Below are 16,312 nucleotides of genomic sequence, written 5' to 3'. Positions count from 1 at the left end.
TACTGACATTCATCAACACATTTCTATGTTCCACCCATCCTGATACAAATGTAATTTGCCATTACTATATGTGTAAGTACTGTTGTAAATGGACTCTGCAGTGCACTCCATGGCGTCCACAACGCTGTGCACAAGCTGATTAGAGAGCTATGGCCCATTTCCACTGGAGATGTGTGAGTCCGACCGGGTATGGCTGGAAAATCCCGGGATTTGTACTCCGATCCCAAAGGGAGTTGTAGACCATTTCCTGTGGACATTTGAACAGAGCTTCCACTTGGTGAAAGTGAGGCCGGGACATGGTGGGATTTGTAGTTCAGTTCCTCGCCTCCAGATGGCCGGTGCAATCCAAATTTACTTTTATGGATGTCTTTTTTTTCTCAGTATGTAAAGGTGAAGAATATTCCAATGAGTACACAATACTACCATGCAAAAACCACACATGGATACCCTTGGACATGTGTACTATTCACAGAGGAGACATCTAACAGACAGCAGCTAAAGGCCGGGTTACACGGGTAGCATTTGGTAGCAATGGTGCTCAGTAATGCCAATGCAACATCTATTCCTGTTCAATGCTGCATGGAAGCAAAGCTCTTATAGTGGTTGATCATTTTGTAGTGAATGTTTTTGTGATGTCAGTAAAACCTTTGGTTAAACTGAGCGTTAAAGTGAAGTTAATGTCAAGGAACTTCCTACACTCTAATATTGATGCTTCCAAGGAGGTATCCACATGTGGGGAAAAACATCTCTCGATATCAAAACTAAAATTACAATAGCCATTGCATTATTGACATCATACTTTAACATTAATGCTGTGACATTTTTGTGAATTCAAATGCTTTCTAACTAATAAATCCTTTACAGATAGCATGATCAAACATTTGATAAGGATTACCAGCTGAGTTTGGTTAAGCCCCTCCTGCTTGCCATACGTAAGTTATATTTTCATTGCTTCAAAAAGTTACCTGTGTAACAATGCCTCAAAACTTCAGACACTGCACCCCCACAGAAAAACATTATAACAAAGTTACATATTTCATTTACAGTAACAATAAACCTCTTTTTAAGAAGCAACCTCTTTTGATAGTTCTTGATTGCCAAGTGGAATTTCTTCCCACCCGTTTGGAAAGGGCTGGTTTCCTTTGTGATTAAATCTCCTTCTTTCCCTGTGATTTGCTCATTCTCCCAGGCTTTTCTTTAAGCATTTCTGTCTTATTATCCTGCAACAAAAAAGGCAAATACGCTTAAGCATGATCTCAAACGTCAACTGGATTCAAAGTGAATAGAAGAACATGTGATGACATTTTGAAAGTGCGGGGTGAAAGGAAACTAGTTTTGCTATAGATTTCTTGAGGACAATTCACCTTTCATGATCACCATATTTCATGCATCTTCAGTTCTGACAGACTGGGGAGTCACAGCCCTTTAACCTCTGCAGGGTAGGTATTTCTCACAGCAGCATACAATTACCGCATTGTTTTGACCAACACCGTTTTAAACAGGATTATTACTCTGACCTTACTCAGCTAGAGGTTAGGAAAGAAAACATAAGGATATTATATAATACCCCAAAAGGTGGCTACCACCACTAGTGTTGCTACAATAGCCCTTCTGTTCACTTCATATTGCATCAGCTGGCTGGGGTTTCACTGGATCTGTGAAGGTATATTAATCACTGTGTCTAGTTATTACATAAGCATGTTGCTGTTATGTACGTTTGAACTTTCTTTCTTCAAATGAACACTAACCCCTCTAAGTCTCAGCACCATATCGCGGTGGAGGGGTTTGTGTCTCTCTGTGACCCTGGGAGCTGTGATGGAGGAGGAAATAGCTCCTGGTAGGTTCTCCCAAGCCAATGTGGTCCCAGGCCAGATCAGGAGCGGTTCACAGAGCCTTCATGTCTGAATGAAAAAAAGGACCTGCAGCACCTCGACAGAAAATGGAAATGGGGTGTTGAGGGCAACTGTCAGGTCAGTGGATCATTCTTTGATGTCTGCTGATTGTGTATGTTCATATAATGCACACATGAAAGAACATTATAGATCCAGAGACATGCCACACAATCACCACACAACTTCTTGTGGCCGTACCTTCCTGAGAAACCACAACAGGAAAGATCTAAATGACAGGGTTAACGCGGGGTTCTTCCAAATCAGGCTTCTTATTGGCATGAACCCATTATATGAGCCTGTACTTTATCTTCCATATATGTGGAGACAAAAACGTATAATGTGTTCAATTCTAAAAATTGTATTTATTATATTATCATATTTGATAAGTACAATATAAATAAACCTTATTATTGCTGTTAATATTGTTGTCATCTTTATTATTATTATAATTGTTCTAATTATTATCACCGGTATTATTCATATTATTTTAGTAGTAGTAGTATTTCTTGTGTTATTGTATTATTAGATGTATTTTTTTCAGAGGGATCAAGTGGAATTTTTATGAAGAAAATTGGTTTGACAGGAAACTTGTCAAAAGTGCAACATTTGTCATAAAGTCTTCAAAAATAAATGAAAACTTGTAAAAGTAAAAATTCCAACACAGCGCTGTGTGTGCGTGTGTTTACCTGTTAGAGTGGTTCAGGGTAGGCCTGTCTTGGGTCGTAGGTCATGTCAGGGATGTAGGGCTCGTGGAGGTCAGGATCTAGCGGCAGGCGGTCCAGAGGCAGATCAGTGTAGCCATAAGGGGCATAAGAGCCATCTAGCTCTGCAACACAGACCAGGGGAGCAAAGACTGATCGGCCATATACATTTGACAGATGCAATTCCCAGAACATACTGCTGACATGTTTTGTGCAGTAGGTAAGATGTGATAGTTGCCGCAACTAAATCTGTCACTCCCTAAAAAACATATATTGTTAATTTTTTATGCTGCATTTGTGACACTATAGGTGTACTCTGCTAAATCATCCTCATGCTGCACAGGAAGAACCGTTTAACTCAGACCAAGGAGGAGGTCTGCAGTAGTGGGACCAGAACCCTGTACAATCAGGCCAGGAACACCCTGACAAAGGAGATCCGAGGAGCCAAGAGCAGCGTCTCTGGAAAGGACCCTGCATCGGTGTGGAGGGGCCTGCACCACATCACCAGCTGGGCATTAATTACATGTCAAATCCAAGGCACTGAGTATTTCCCCATATAATTAAAGTTTTCTAAGAAATTTGAGTCAGGTTTAAGGCACTTCAGCCTTGGCTTCACCTTTCAGAACCGGGAGTTGCAGACTGGTAAAGCCTGGTTATGCCTTCATTGTGAAGCATTCGGTGGGCACTTTAACACAACATGTAGAAAGCCTGAGGATGAACGAGTGGATTATGAATGAAGGTTTTCATCAGGTGTAACTCAGACACAGTAGGATGATTAATAAATCAGTTAATTTGGCACCGACAACGACACCATACCATAAAATAAGCACAAAAATAAGCACAAACACCAAACTACCACTACGGGGTGGTTTAAGCATCTGGAAAAAATGATACCAGCTTTAGATAGGACCAATATGAGGTTATTCAACTCAATCACTCGCACACACACAGACACACACATTGGCACACACACACACCCACGGGATGAAGCATTAATTATAGATGTGGCGATGGAGGGATTTGCACAAAGTATGTACACACAGGGAAATGAGAGAAGAACTATTTAGTGAGGGAGTGTCTGTTCCTTAACCTCCCGTTTTTCTTTTCCATGCTAGTGTCCTTTTTCAGTCGCTTTTATTGTCTTCTTCCTCTCCTCCTCTCCTCTACATATATTTAGAAGCTTGAACACAAAGTAAACACTTGATCTTGCATCCAAAGACAGGAGTGAATGTGTATAATTCATGTAAATACTACAATCTATTTTCTAATTTTCTTTAACATTCAGCTGAGTATGATTGATTACCTGCATTTATCTAAGTACTGATTAAATATGTATCCGACACATTCAAATAAAAACTGTCGCCTACCTCATCTGACACACTGTATTGTTTACATATGGTCTGGTTCAAAATATTAGGTTTGTAAAGTTAAATGATTGAGATGATATGAAGATTATATATGGGGTCAGATCAGTCTCAATAATTGCAAATGCACACAGAGAGACTTACAAATGCAAACACAAAGATTTACAAATGCGCACAGAACAATTTACAAATATGTTTGATTTACAAATGCACACAGAAGGATTTACAAATAAATTAGATGCACGCAGAACGACGTGTCTGCGCTTATTTATTTGTCAATCGCACTGCATTTGTTTGTGGATTGCTTCACATGTGTGTGTGGATTTATGAGACTCCCCTCCCGTGGCTAGATTCGCAAATGCATTTTTTTTAAAACAGACCTATATGTAGCCAATCAGATGTCGCCCTCATTTTCAACCAATGACAAGAATACTAATATATTCTCCCTGTAAGTGAGCAGGTTGGGGATTGCAGATCTCTTTTAACGATGTTGTTTGGTTTCTGGTGTCTTGCGTCCCCTCCTCCTGTCTAATGGGCCTGCATGGTCCGTTTCAAGCTCTCTCCACCTGTTGTGAAGCATAGAGGTGTGATGAAGCTTGTGTTTGATGGAGAACACAAATGCCTCATCTCCACTGCTGCTGCTGCTGGACTCACTCTTTAGTAAAAGAGTGTCACTGAATGCACTGCATGCAGCCCTCACTGTCCTGAGCTCCTCAGCTGTATGACGGAGTGTGATGTAGTTTTTTTTTGTTTTGCTGGCAGACATTTAAAAAAAAAACTTGGTCAAAAGAAATAATAGTTGCGGTTGCTATTGACAACAGCTTGGCTATCTATGTCAGGTTTGTGCAGGACGTCCAGTGTCGTGAACACCGTGAAGAGTCTCTCTGACCAATCAGTGGTCTGCATGCTTTACCTCCACCTTCTAGTATCGGCTCAGTTCGCCTGCAGCCTCAAACCAGTTGGTACCAACATGATTAAAAGGTGCTATCCACAACCAATGAAGAGTCCATGCAAGGGGAATGTGGCATGATGGCACCACAACTACAGTGTGTTGTTAGCTACATTACTGAGGAGCACAGTGAATACTCGATTTCCCTGTCATGGTAAAGCTTTACAACAAGACCAAGACTAGATGTTAGTTGTGCTCACTTTCAGTTGTACGTCGTAAATATGAAATATATATTCAGACCCATTCCAAACACACTACATAACATGTTGTCAGTAACAAAGTAACTGTTATAGAAAAGCATTGCCTGAGCCTGATACTGTCATTTTACATTTTGAAATGTCCTTGAACGCTTTCGTGTTTTTTGTCATTGACAAATTATGTAAACCAATGTCAGATGCCCCAAGTCCTGTTTTTAAAATAGAATATAATAATTTATGCATGCTTTACATTTTTGGTTTTCCTCTCATTGACTCTCCCGCTTTGTGTGTAACAAAGTGGATGTTCATTCTTAAATCCTCACTACCCATATGTGAGGAGTATATCCTAAATAATAAATACAGTTAATGACAGAAGTTCTTATCAGTCAAGAATAGGCATAGTTTTATATATTAATAGCAAACTCATTAGGACATTAATTCAATTCAATTCAGTTTATTTTGTATAGCCCAATATCACAAATTACAAATTTGCCTCAGAGGGCTTTACAATTTGTACACATACGACATCCCTGTCCCAGGACCTCACATCGGATCAACTCCCCAAAAATAACCTTTCACAGGGAAAAAGGGGAAGAAACCTTAAGGAGAGCAACAGAGGAGGATCCCTCTCCCCGGATGGACAGATGCAATAGATGTCATGTGTACAGAATGAACAGCATTTACAAAGTTACATAAACACTATTAAGACAACTGTATATGATGATTTGCTGCAAATCAAATGATGAGCATGATGAGTTGAGTAGTCCCTGTCTGTTACCCTGAGGCGTCATTTGAAGTTATGTTGAAGAAAAGGGCATGCTTGACTTTAACTGAGTAACAACGCGTGGGACTAACACAATGTCTTCTTTACGTTAAGTTTAGCATGGGAAACAAACAGTCCACCCCTCTTACCCCGTGGCTGTAGACTATCGGCCATATGTACGACTACACTGTACGATATATTGCTTGTGCGCTATGTGAGTGGTGCGGACCAAGCTGTGTTACTTGATGTGGAGGGAGGGAGAACAGATCCACACCAGCCATGTGTCCCGTTTCAGTGTGTATGACCCCAAAAGAACACACTTCATGGTAAATATGTGTATTTGGGAGTATTTCCATGTAACTCAAAGTACTTACCATCAGCTAGGTATGTATGCTCCAAAGGAACTGCTGTGTGGGCCTGTAGAGAAACACAGAGACCAGATGAACACAATAATCAATGGTTTGTACAATGCTATGGCAACAGTGTCGAAGATAGACAGGTCAATAAAGTATTCATCACAGGGGACACACACACGCAGAACACACGCACACACAGACACACACGCAGAACACACACAAACACACACACAAAACACACACGCACACACATTCCTGCTCTCCTGACCAAACAGAACATTCTTAGCAAACAGTCGACTCGACGGTTTTTGCTCACAGAGGAAAACACAAGTGGATGAAACAGTGAACTTGGAGACAGTTTTTAACTTTTATTTAGACCAAAACATTAAAAAAAGGAAGAAAAAATATCTGCTGAAAAAAAGTAAAACTTGTTATTACCAATGCTAAATTGATAGTAAATTAAACTTAAGTTATTTATTAATTTATTGTTAACAATTCAATTATATTTAATACATATTATATTTTTTTGATGATCACCAAATGATAAGTAAAGAAATCTTAAGCATTATGGACACCACGAAACACTTCTGGTTAATAATTGGTTTGTAAACATTGTAAATATTATTTGCATGGTTATTTTCAAGTTGCAAACAATGATTATAAAACATTTTTAAATGGTTAATAAATACTTTGTTAATCATCTATAAACATTATTTAGACAGATAATAGTTAATCATTGGTTTCTGGTCCATATATCTATATAAAATGATTTTGTCTGTCTTTGTGCACCAGTGAATGGGAAACATGTTGGTGTTTATTTTCCTTTTAGTGTTATCAGTGGTCTGTTATAAATAGGGTATTTTATTATTGTTACTATTATTTTTATTTGTCCTTGTTTGTATGTAGTGGTTTTGAGGAACAGTGCCGTCTCTCCATTGAACATTGTTCGTCAGCTTTGGGGGATTTATTTATCACCAGACTATTTGGTGTTATTAAGGGACTGACGGGACCCGAGGGTTGAGTATGGAAGCCCAATCCAGCCACTGTGAGAAAAAAATTAAGATCCTGTAAGTCATATTATCTCATAATTATGACTTACTATCTCATAACTATGAGATACTCTCATAATTTCGATTTACTATCTCATAATAATGATACGGTTTGAGTTAACAACTCCACTTGTCACTGTAACTGCAATATAACTTTCGCAGTTAAAAGCCAATGAGAGGAGGCTAACGGCCGAGATATTATTTCATAATTATGATTTACTATCTCATAATCCCAAATCTCTCACCAAAACAACTTCTGCCTCACCATTGACAACTCCACTCTGTCTCCCTCCCCTCACATCCGCAACCTCGGAGTCATGTTTGACAGCAACCTCTCATTTGAACATCACATCAAAAAATCACCAGAACCTCCTTCTTCCACCTAAAAAACATTGCCCGTATCCGCCCATCACTTTCCTCATCTGCTGCTGAAACTTTAATCCACGCCTTCATCACCTCCAGAATTGACTATTGCAATAGTATTCTTTATGGCACATCTTCCAAAATCCTAAACAAACTCCAATACATCCAGAACTCTGCTGCTCGCCTGCTCACCCACTCCCGTTCCCGTGATCACATCACCCATGTTCTCCAGAGCCTTCACTGGCTCCCCGTCCCACAACGGATCCAATACAAAATCCTTCTCCTCACTCACAAAGCCCTCCATAATCAGGCCCCCTCCTACCTCACCGACCTGCTCCACCACCACACTCCATCCCGTCAGCTCCGCTCCTCTGATGCCAATCTCCTCTCCATCCCACATAGGACCAAGCACCGGACGTGGGGTGACAGAGCCTTCTCCATATCTGCCCCCTCCCTCTGGAACTCTCTCCCCAAACTCATCCGAGACTGCACTGATCTTTCCTTATTCAAATCGCAAATCAAAACCCACCTGTTCAGAACTGCTTTTAATGTGTGATTGTTTGTTTTTGTTTTCTTTCTTATCAGGGTCCGAGCGACTCAAAAGTCCCTATTTATTTGTTTTATTTGTTTTACCTGTATTTTAGCTATTCTTATTTATTTATTTTTAGCTTTTAGGATGTTTTAATTATGTGAAGTGTCTTTGAGTATTATGAAAAGCGCTATATAAATTAAATGCATTATTATTATTATTATTATTATTATTATTATTATTATAAGTATGACTTAGCATCTCATTATTATGACTTACAATCTCATAATTATATATTACCGGACACTAATTTAAAATGTCAATACGATAACAAATCGCTGACATCAAAATACAGAGTTGTGTTTCGCGTTTATCTGCGTGCAGGTACCCCAGGTAGAGAGGAGGGACTGCCATCTCCGCCGGGAGCTGAGTTTACATAGTTTGCCATTTTTAAGAGAATTTAAGAGCCTGTGTTACAAACTCTAAGCTCAACAGGTGGGTCACATACAAACAGCTTTAGCTTATTTTACAACGATGTGCCGCTAGCTTAACCAGCGCATTGTGGTTGAGTAAAACATACTGTAACGTTTCGATATGTTTCCTTCACGGCACAGAGACAGGTTGTTGTCCTTGGAGGAACACTTTATTGTTAGCAGTTACCAACCCATTGACGAGGCACTCATATGCTACCAGCACAGACAGTTTTAACAACACAGTACCCGTCTAACACACTTAACTCACTCCTGTTCCCCGGACAGGTCAAACCCGCCTCCCCTCTGCTCCACCAATCACAGGCACGCACCTCGACCAGCATGCCTGCGATTGCTAGATAGAAGGGGTTGTTGTCCGACCCCTCCAAACACAAATCCCCCTTTACAGGGTCGCTACACTACCGAGACACTGCGGTGAAAATAGCGTAGAATATCGCTATTTTAAATGGAGTTGAGCGGCCGTTAGCATCCTCTCATTGGCTTTTACCTCCATCCATCCATCCATTATCAGTCGCTTATCTGGGGTCGGGTCGCGGTGGCAGCAGGTTCAGCAGGCCGACCCAGGCTTCCCTCTCACCCGCAACACTTTCCAGCTCATTCTGGGGGATCCCGAGGCGTTCTAAGGCCAGCCGGGAGATATAATCCCTCCAGTGTGTCCTCGGTCTTCCCCGGGGCCTCCTACCAGTTGGACGTGCCCGGAAAACCTCTAATGGGAGGCGTCCAGGAGGCATCCTGACTAGATGTCCGAACCACCTCAGCTGACTCCTTTCGACACGAAGGAGCAGCGACTCGACTCCAAGCTCCCCCCTGATGTCCGAGCTCCTTACCCTATCTCTAAGGCTGAGCCCGGCCACCCTACAGAGGAAGCTCATTTTGGCCGCTTGTATCCGAGATCTCGTTCTTTCGGTCACGACCCAGAGTTCGTGACCATAGGTGAGGGTTGGAACGTAGACCGACCAGTAAATGGAGAGCTTTGCCTTCCGGCTCAGCTCCCTCTTCACCAAGACGGACCGGTACAGCGCCTGTTTTACTGCTGCAGCCGCACCGATCCGCCTATCGATCTCCCGCTCCACCTTACCCTCACTCGTGAACAAGACCCCGAGATACTTGAACTCCTTCGCTTGGGGTAGGCAGTTTGTCCCTACCTGGAGGGAGCGGTTTCTGGCAGAGCACCATGGCCTGAGATTTGGAGGTGCTAACTCTCATCCCTGCCGCTTCGCACTCGGCTGCAAAACGCCCCAGTGAATGCTGGAGGTCACGGTCCGAGGAGGCAGACAGGACCACATCATCCGCGAACAGCAGAGAGGCGATCCCGAGACTCCCAAACCGGATCCTCTCCGGCCCCTGGCTGCGCCTAGATATCCTGTCCATAAAGGTCACGAAAAGGACCGGTGATAAAGGGCAGCCCTGGCGGAGGCCAACACCCACCGGGAACGTGTCTGACTTACTACCGAGGAAACGAACACAGCTCCTACTGCAGGCGTACAGAGACCGGATGGCCCGTGCCAACGGGTCCGGCACCCCATACTCCCGCAGCACCCCCCAAAAAACCCCCAGAGGGACCCGGTCGAAAGCCTTCTCCAGGTCTACAAAGCACATGTAAACTGGTTGGGTAAACTCCCAGGACCCCTCCAGTAATCTTGCAAGGGTAAAGAGCTGGTCCACTGTTCCACGACCGGGACGGAATCCGCACTGTTCGTCTTGAATCCGAGGTTTGACAAGTGGTCAGAGCCTCCTCTCCAGCACCCTGGCATAAGCTTTTCCCGGGAGGCTGAGCAGTGTGATACCACGATAGTTCGAGCACACTCTCCGGTCCCCCTTCTTGAAGATGGGAACCACCACACCCAGTCTGCCAGTCCATGGGCACTTTTCCCGACCCCCATGCGACACTGAAAAGGCGTGTCAACCAAGACAGCCCAACAATGTCCAGCGCTTTCAGCATCTCAGGGCGGATCTCATCCACCCATGGCGCCTTGCCACCAAGGAGCTTTTTGACTATCTTAGCGATCTCTGCCAGGGATATGGGTCTTCCGGCGCTGCCCCCTCTCCGTGGGACATGTTGGCCGGGTTTAGGAGTTCCTCAAAGTGCTCTTTCCACCGCCCGACGATGTCCCCAGTCCGGGTCAGCAGTTCCCCCCCCCCCCCCCCCTGCTGAGAACAGCCTGAGGTGGACCCTACTTTCCCTTCCTGAGCCGTCGGATGGTTTGCCAGAACTTCCTTGAGGCCAACCGAAAGTCCTTCTTCATGGCCTCCCCGAACTCCTCCCATGCCCGAGTTTTAGCCTCCGCGACCATCGCAGCTGCAGCCCTTCTGGCCCGCCGGTACCCGTCAGCTGCTTCAGGAGACCCCTGGGCCAGCCAGGCCCGAAAGGCCTCCTTCAGTTTGACGGCTTCCCTCACCCCCGGTGTCCACCACCGGGTTCTCGGGTTGCCGCCACGACAGGCACCGATGACCTTCCGGCCACAGCCCCAAGCAGCCGCGTCCACAATAGAGGCTTTGAACAAGGTCCACTCGGATTCCATGTCCCCAGCCTCCCTCGGGATTTGTGAGAAGTTCTTCCGGAGGTGGGAGTTGAAGACCTCCCGGACAGGATCCTCTGCCAGACGTTCCCAGTTCACCCTCACTACACGTTTGGGCTTGCCAGGTCTTTCTAGCCGACTCCCCCGCCATCTGATCCAACTCACCACCAGGTGGTGATCAGTTGACAGCTCTGCTCCTCTCTTCACCCGAGACATACGGCTGCAGATCAGATGATACGATTACAAAGTCGATCATTGATCTCCGGCCTAAGGTGTTCTGGTACCAGGTACACTTATGAGCCACCTTATGTTCGAACATGGTGTTCGTTATGGACAAACTGTGGCTAGCACAGAAGTCCAACAACAAAACACCATTCGGGTTCAAATCGGGCAAGCCGTTCCTCCCAATCACGCCCCGCCAGGTTTCTCTGTCATTGCCCACGTGAGCGTTGAAGCCTCCCAGGAGAACTATGGAGTCGGCAGGCGGCGCCCTTTCCAGGACCCCTCCCACCGACTCCAAGAAGGCCGGATACTCCGAAATGCTGTTCGGTGCATAAGCACAAACAACAGTCAGAGCCTTACTCCCCGCAACCCGTAGGTGCAGGGAGGCGACCCTCTCGTTCCCCGGGGAATCCCCACTCCCGCCCGGCGCCTCTCACCCTGCACAACTCCAGAAAAGGACAAAGTCCAACCCTTCTCCAGGAGCTTGGTTCCAGAGCCCATGCTGTGCGTGGAGGTGAGCCCAACTATATCTAGCTGGTACCGCTCCACCTCCTGCACCAGCTCCGGCTATTTCCCCGCTAGTGAGGTGACGTTCCACGGGCGATCGGCCCGCCCAGGTCTCCCGCCTGGCCCGCCGCCCGGTCTACATAGCACCCGACCCCGATAATTCTCCCTGCGGGTGGTGGGTCCACAGGGTGACTGCTGCAAAAGCCCGGCCACCAGACGCTCGCCGACGAGCTCCCCTCCTGGGTCTGGCTCCGTGAGGGTGCCCCCGTTTCCCTTGTCCGGGCAAGGTAGCTTCAGTCCGTGGGCTGCTTATCATCAGGGTTTATTGAACCGCTCTTAGTCTGGGCTCTCCCCCGAGACCTGTTTGCCTTGGGAGTCCCTTAATAACCCCAAATAGTCTGGTGATAAATAAATCCCCCAAAGCCGATGAACAATGTTCAATGGAGAGACGGCGCTGTTCTTCATAACCACTACATACAAACAAGGACAAATAAAAATGATAGTAACAATAATAAAAGACCCTATTCATAACCTGTGGTTACTGTACAGACCACTGATAACACTAAAAGGAAAATAAACACCAACATGTTTCCCATTCACTGGTGCAAAATCATTTTAAATAGAAGTATGGACCAGAAAAGTAAGTTGAAATTATGAGATAGTATCTCATAATTATGAGATGCTAAGTCATAATTATGAGATAGTAAGTCATAATAATGAGATGCTAAGTCATACTTATGAGATAGTAAGTCATAATAATAAGATGCAAAGTCATACTTATGAGATAGTAAGTCAGAATTATGAGATAATATCTCATAATTATGACTTACAGGATCCTAATTTTTTTTCTCACATTGAGGGAAATGGGCTTCCATATTTTGTGCCATCCTTTTGAATTTAATTTGATTAAATAATAATATTTGGTGTTTTGCAATTTAAAGTGTGGGTTTGTTAATGACTGATTTAATCTGTATTTTCAAACATATAAAGCAGGTGGCAGAGATTGAAAGCACACACTATCAGATCCACCCACCCCCTTAAATAGAAAAAGAGGTTTTACTCGGAGGGCAAATTGTTACAGTTTTACAACTCATTGGGTTCTCATTAACATATACTTAATATACAATATGATGTGTGTAACACTAAACTGTGAATAAATAGTTTACTAATGTAAAACAAATGCAAATTTCATCGTCTCTTAATACATTATTTGTCAACATATTAAACAAACTGATGAAAAAAAAAAAAAAAGAATAGCATTTCAAACAATGAGATTATCATTCTATTGTCTATTTATTAATCATGTTTATTATCAAGTAACACTCTTATTATAAATTAATACCATACTGCTATCTTTTAGATGTCTTGTAAGGGGAAGAGTAAGGTTAGTGTGGATGCATATGTAAGTCTTCATAAAGTATGTAGAGGTGGCATACAGTAGATTGATGAGCAGTGCTCGCTGTCAGAGAGGAACGGCTCACTTCTATTCTCTGTCTGTGGTTTAGGTTGCTCATGAAACTGGCTTGAGAACATTTCATGTGTGTGTGTGTGTTTTGTGCAGTCTTGTTTAAGTAGCTGCACATGGAGCCGATTATCTGTGATTGCAGGTTGGAAATATAGTTATTTATTTAAAGGGAAGACCAAAAAACATTCTTTTTTTTATTTTTGTAAATAAGGGGTGGACATTTGATTGTGATCTATCATTTAGCAGTGTCTTCTTTGGTTGGTGTCATGCCAGCATCTCTTCTTACCATTTCCCAGGCAGCAGGGTCATGTTTGAAGAGCGAGTGTGTGAGCTCCACTGACACTCTCTTCCTGTAGTCAGAACTCTTGTCCTCCGAAATTCGGAAAAGCACTGCTGCAGCATAGGTGGCTGGAGAGACGGCAACAACACAGCCATTCATGAACTAGAAGGGCCAGGCACTCATTTCACCCAACACATGAATTATAAGAATTTGCAATTGTATGATCATGAGAATGAACAGAATTTCTTTATTTTTTCAGATTTACACACACACACACACACACACACACACACAAAGCCACATTCAAAAGCCAAATTGAGAATATGACTATTCCGTATTAATATTATTACTATTCTGTATCCGGTTATGGACTCTCCACAGATCAGATCTTTGTGTGCCTGTTCTGAAAAGTAAAGCTAGTGGCTGGAGTCCCCCGTCTCAGCTTAATTAGCTTATTAATTATTATTATTTATTTATTTTAGAACCACATTCACACCCACAAGAAAGTGTGTTTGTAATAAAGTTAAAGACAACATCCCAGACAACATTAAAGCCTCTTAACACGGCCTCTTCTTTTAGTCTCTCCAGTGGAGCAAACGCTTCAATGCAGGTTTGCTCTGTTTCCATTGAACAGGTCAGTGGAACTCAGTGTTTTAAAAAGACTAACTCCATCTGTTACAGTTATAATACCGGCGATATAAACATCCAATAGTCCGACACAGCTTTGCTTAGAACAGCACCCATTGGGCCATAGTTGTTGGGGAAAGGAGAGAGAGACCTACCTATTCCCTCATTGTTGGAGTGCAGCAGCTCCATCAGCGGCGCCGACGCTCCCTCTGCATCGATGAGCTCTGCAGACTGTTTGTCCAGAGCCAGCTCACACAGAACGCCCGCTGACACTCGCTTCACGTTCTCCACGTACGAGTACAGCAGCTGGTCACACACACACACACAAACTCAGACGTGTGATCTCAGACTTGGCGTGTACTTTTTAACGCAGGTTATTTGCTTACTTTTTGTTCGTTTTTCTATCAAGAAAAGTGGTGCATTATCATATTTTGTACTATATTTTTTACTAAACATTTTAAACATTGCATTTATTTAAATGTACGGCGTAAAGTGTTTAGCTAAATTGTGATCATTGCTTAGACAAACAATCATCATCTTCTTTATCAACTTTGCTTATTAGTTGTCTTCTAATCCATCAAAAATATCAGGTCTTGAATCTGCAAAATTTTCAACCAAGATTGATTCCCACCAACGGGAGCCATGTTTCTTTCTCCTCCATCTCTCAAACAACTCTCAGTATCCACTGCAAAGTGTTCAGGATGCAAATGAAGGAACGCAATTGAACCAAGTGGGTCTTCAGGTTCAGTTTGTGCAGCCTGATGAGAGTGTACCTGTACAAACAGTGGTATGGTCTGCATGCTGGCAATCTCTCCTCTGTTCATGGGGTCTCTGGCCAGAATGTGAAGTGCTCCCGTGCAGCCCTCCACTATTTCCTCCATACGAACGCCATCCTGGGAAAGAGAGACAGCCAGAAGTAGAGAGGTGTCAAAGTACCCAGAGGAAGGAACCCTTGAAGGAGCTTGTAGGCCTGACTATGCGAGTGCTGACGACAGGCTCAGCACTCTGGTGTGTTTGGCTGACTGAGCTGACGGCTAACAGAACCAAAAACACAGCAGGCAACATGAAGCGATTCGCTGCACGAAGCTGGTGTAGACAGATGCACGCTTTTAAAATCAGTGCATCTGTTGGGTCGCACATTGTGGTTCGTATTCATTCAATCAAACAGTACAGCAGTGGTCGTTGAAGACACACCAGACTGGACTTTTCTAGTTCAGTCTGTTGCAGTTCAAGCTGTTCAGTTTGCAATAAAACTAGGCCTATATATATATATGTGTGTGTGTGTGTGTGTGTGTGTGTGTGTGTGCATCGTCCACACCTGGTATGTCTGCTGTGCGGAGGAGGCATGTCTCTGTGTGTCCTGGTGTGCCTTCAGCAGTAGGTTGACCAATCGTGGAATAGCGCCTGCCTCCCTCAGTGGCGCCTGATTGGCCGGGCACAGCGCCAGGTTCCGGATCAGACCAACTGTAGCCTGCAGGAGAAGACAGAGATCAAGGGTCGTTCTCAACAAGATCTATTTGGGTCAGCTTGAAAGGCAACTGCACATGTGATGTCTCCAGATGACGGGGCCATGTGCTCATGTCCACCATGGTGCATCACATCAAAGCAAACCACAGGGAGGAGAGGAAAAGATCTTTCCATGGACAGACCTCTCACTCAGTGCTGGGCCAACTCCCAGCTGTAGCATACATATCCAAATGTGTCAAATGCAGGTATATAAGACACGTGAGGTTGTAGGCAGGCTGTAACCAGAACATCTTATTTTGAGACAGAATATCATCCCCATTCAGAAAGGATCCTTCATCTGCCGACTGATCAACCCAACACCTCTTCCACTGTCGATGTGTTCAGTGGTACTCTGCTCCTGCAGTAATGGTGGAGCCATATTATATTGGTCTATTACAAAAACAGAAACTAATATCTAAATCAAAGAAACATAGACAGCCAATTATTCAGTGTCATGATATCATATCATTTTTAACACTTAGAAGTAGCACAACTTCCTGTTTCCCTCCCTCCTTCTCTCTCTGCCTCTCAC

At 43.9% G+C, this 16,312-nt stretch overlaps 1 protein-coding gene across 1 annotated transcript in view; it reads right to left on the bottom strand.

The window, feature by feature from the left end:
- Positions 1 to 2,581: 2,581 nt before the first annotated feature.
- Positions 2,582 to 16,312, bottom strand: part of jupb (junction plakoglobin b) — a 42,196-nt gene continuing 28,465 nt past the window's right edge. The window contains exons 10-15 of the mRNA XM_034539219.1: positions 15,593 to 15,745; positions 15,048 to 15,167; positions 14,430 to 14,580; positions 13,654 to 13,775; positions 6,241 to 6,283; positions 2,582 to 2,718 (exon numbers count right to left, since the gene is read on the bottom strand). Of these exons, the coding sequence (XP_034395110.1) occupies positions 2,582 to 2,718; positions 6,241 to 6,283; positions 13,654 to 13,775; positions 14,430 to 14,580; positions 15,048 to 15,167; positions 15,593 to 15,745 (726 nt within the window). The remainder of the gene's footprint in view (positions 2,719 to 6,240; positions 6,284 to 13,653; positions 13,776 to 14,429; positions 14,581 to 15,047; positions 15,168 to 15,592; positions 15,746 to 16,312) is intronic.

Source organism: Cyclopterus lumpus, chromosome 8 (assembly GCF_009769545.1).
Source record: "Cyclopterus lumpus isolate fCycLum1 chromosome 8, fCycLum1.pri, whole genome shotgun sequence".
In the NCBI taxonomy this organism is placed as follows: domain Eukaryota; kingdom Metazoa; phylum Chordata; class Actinopteri; order Perciformes; family Cyclopteridae; genus Cyclopterus; species Cyclopterus lumpus.
Note: the sequence above shows the minus strand (reverse complement) of the source record. Positions and strands in the feature narration are given on the sequence as shown.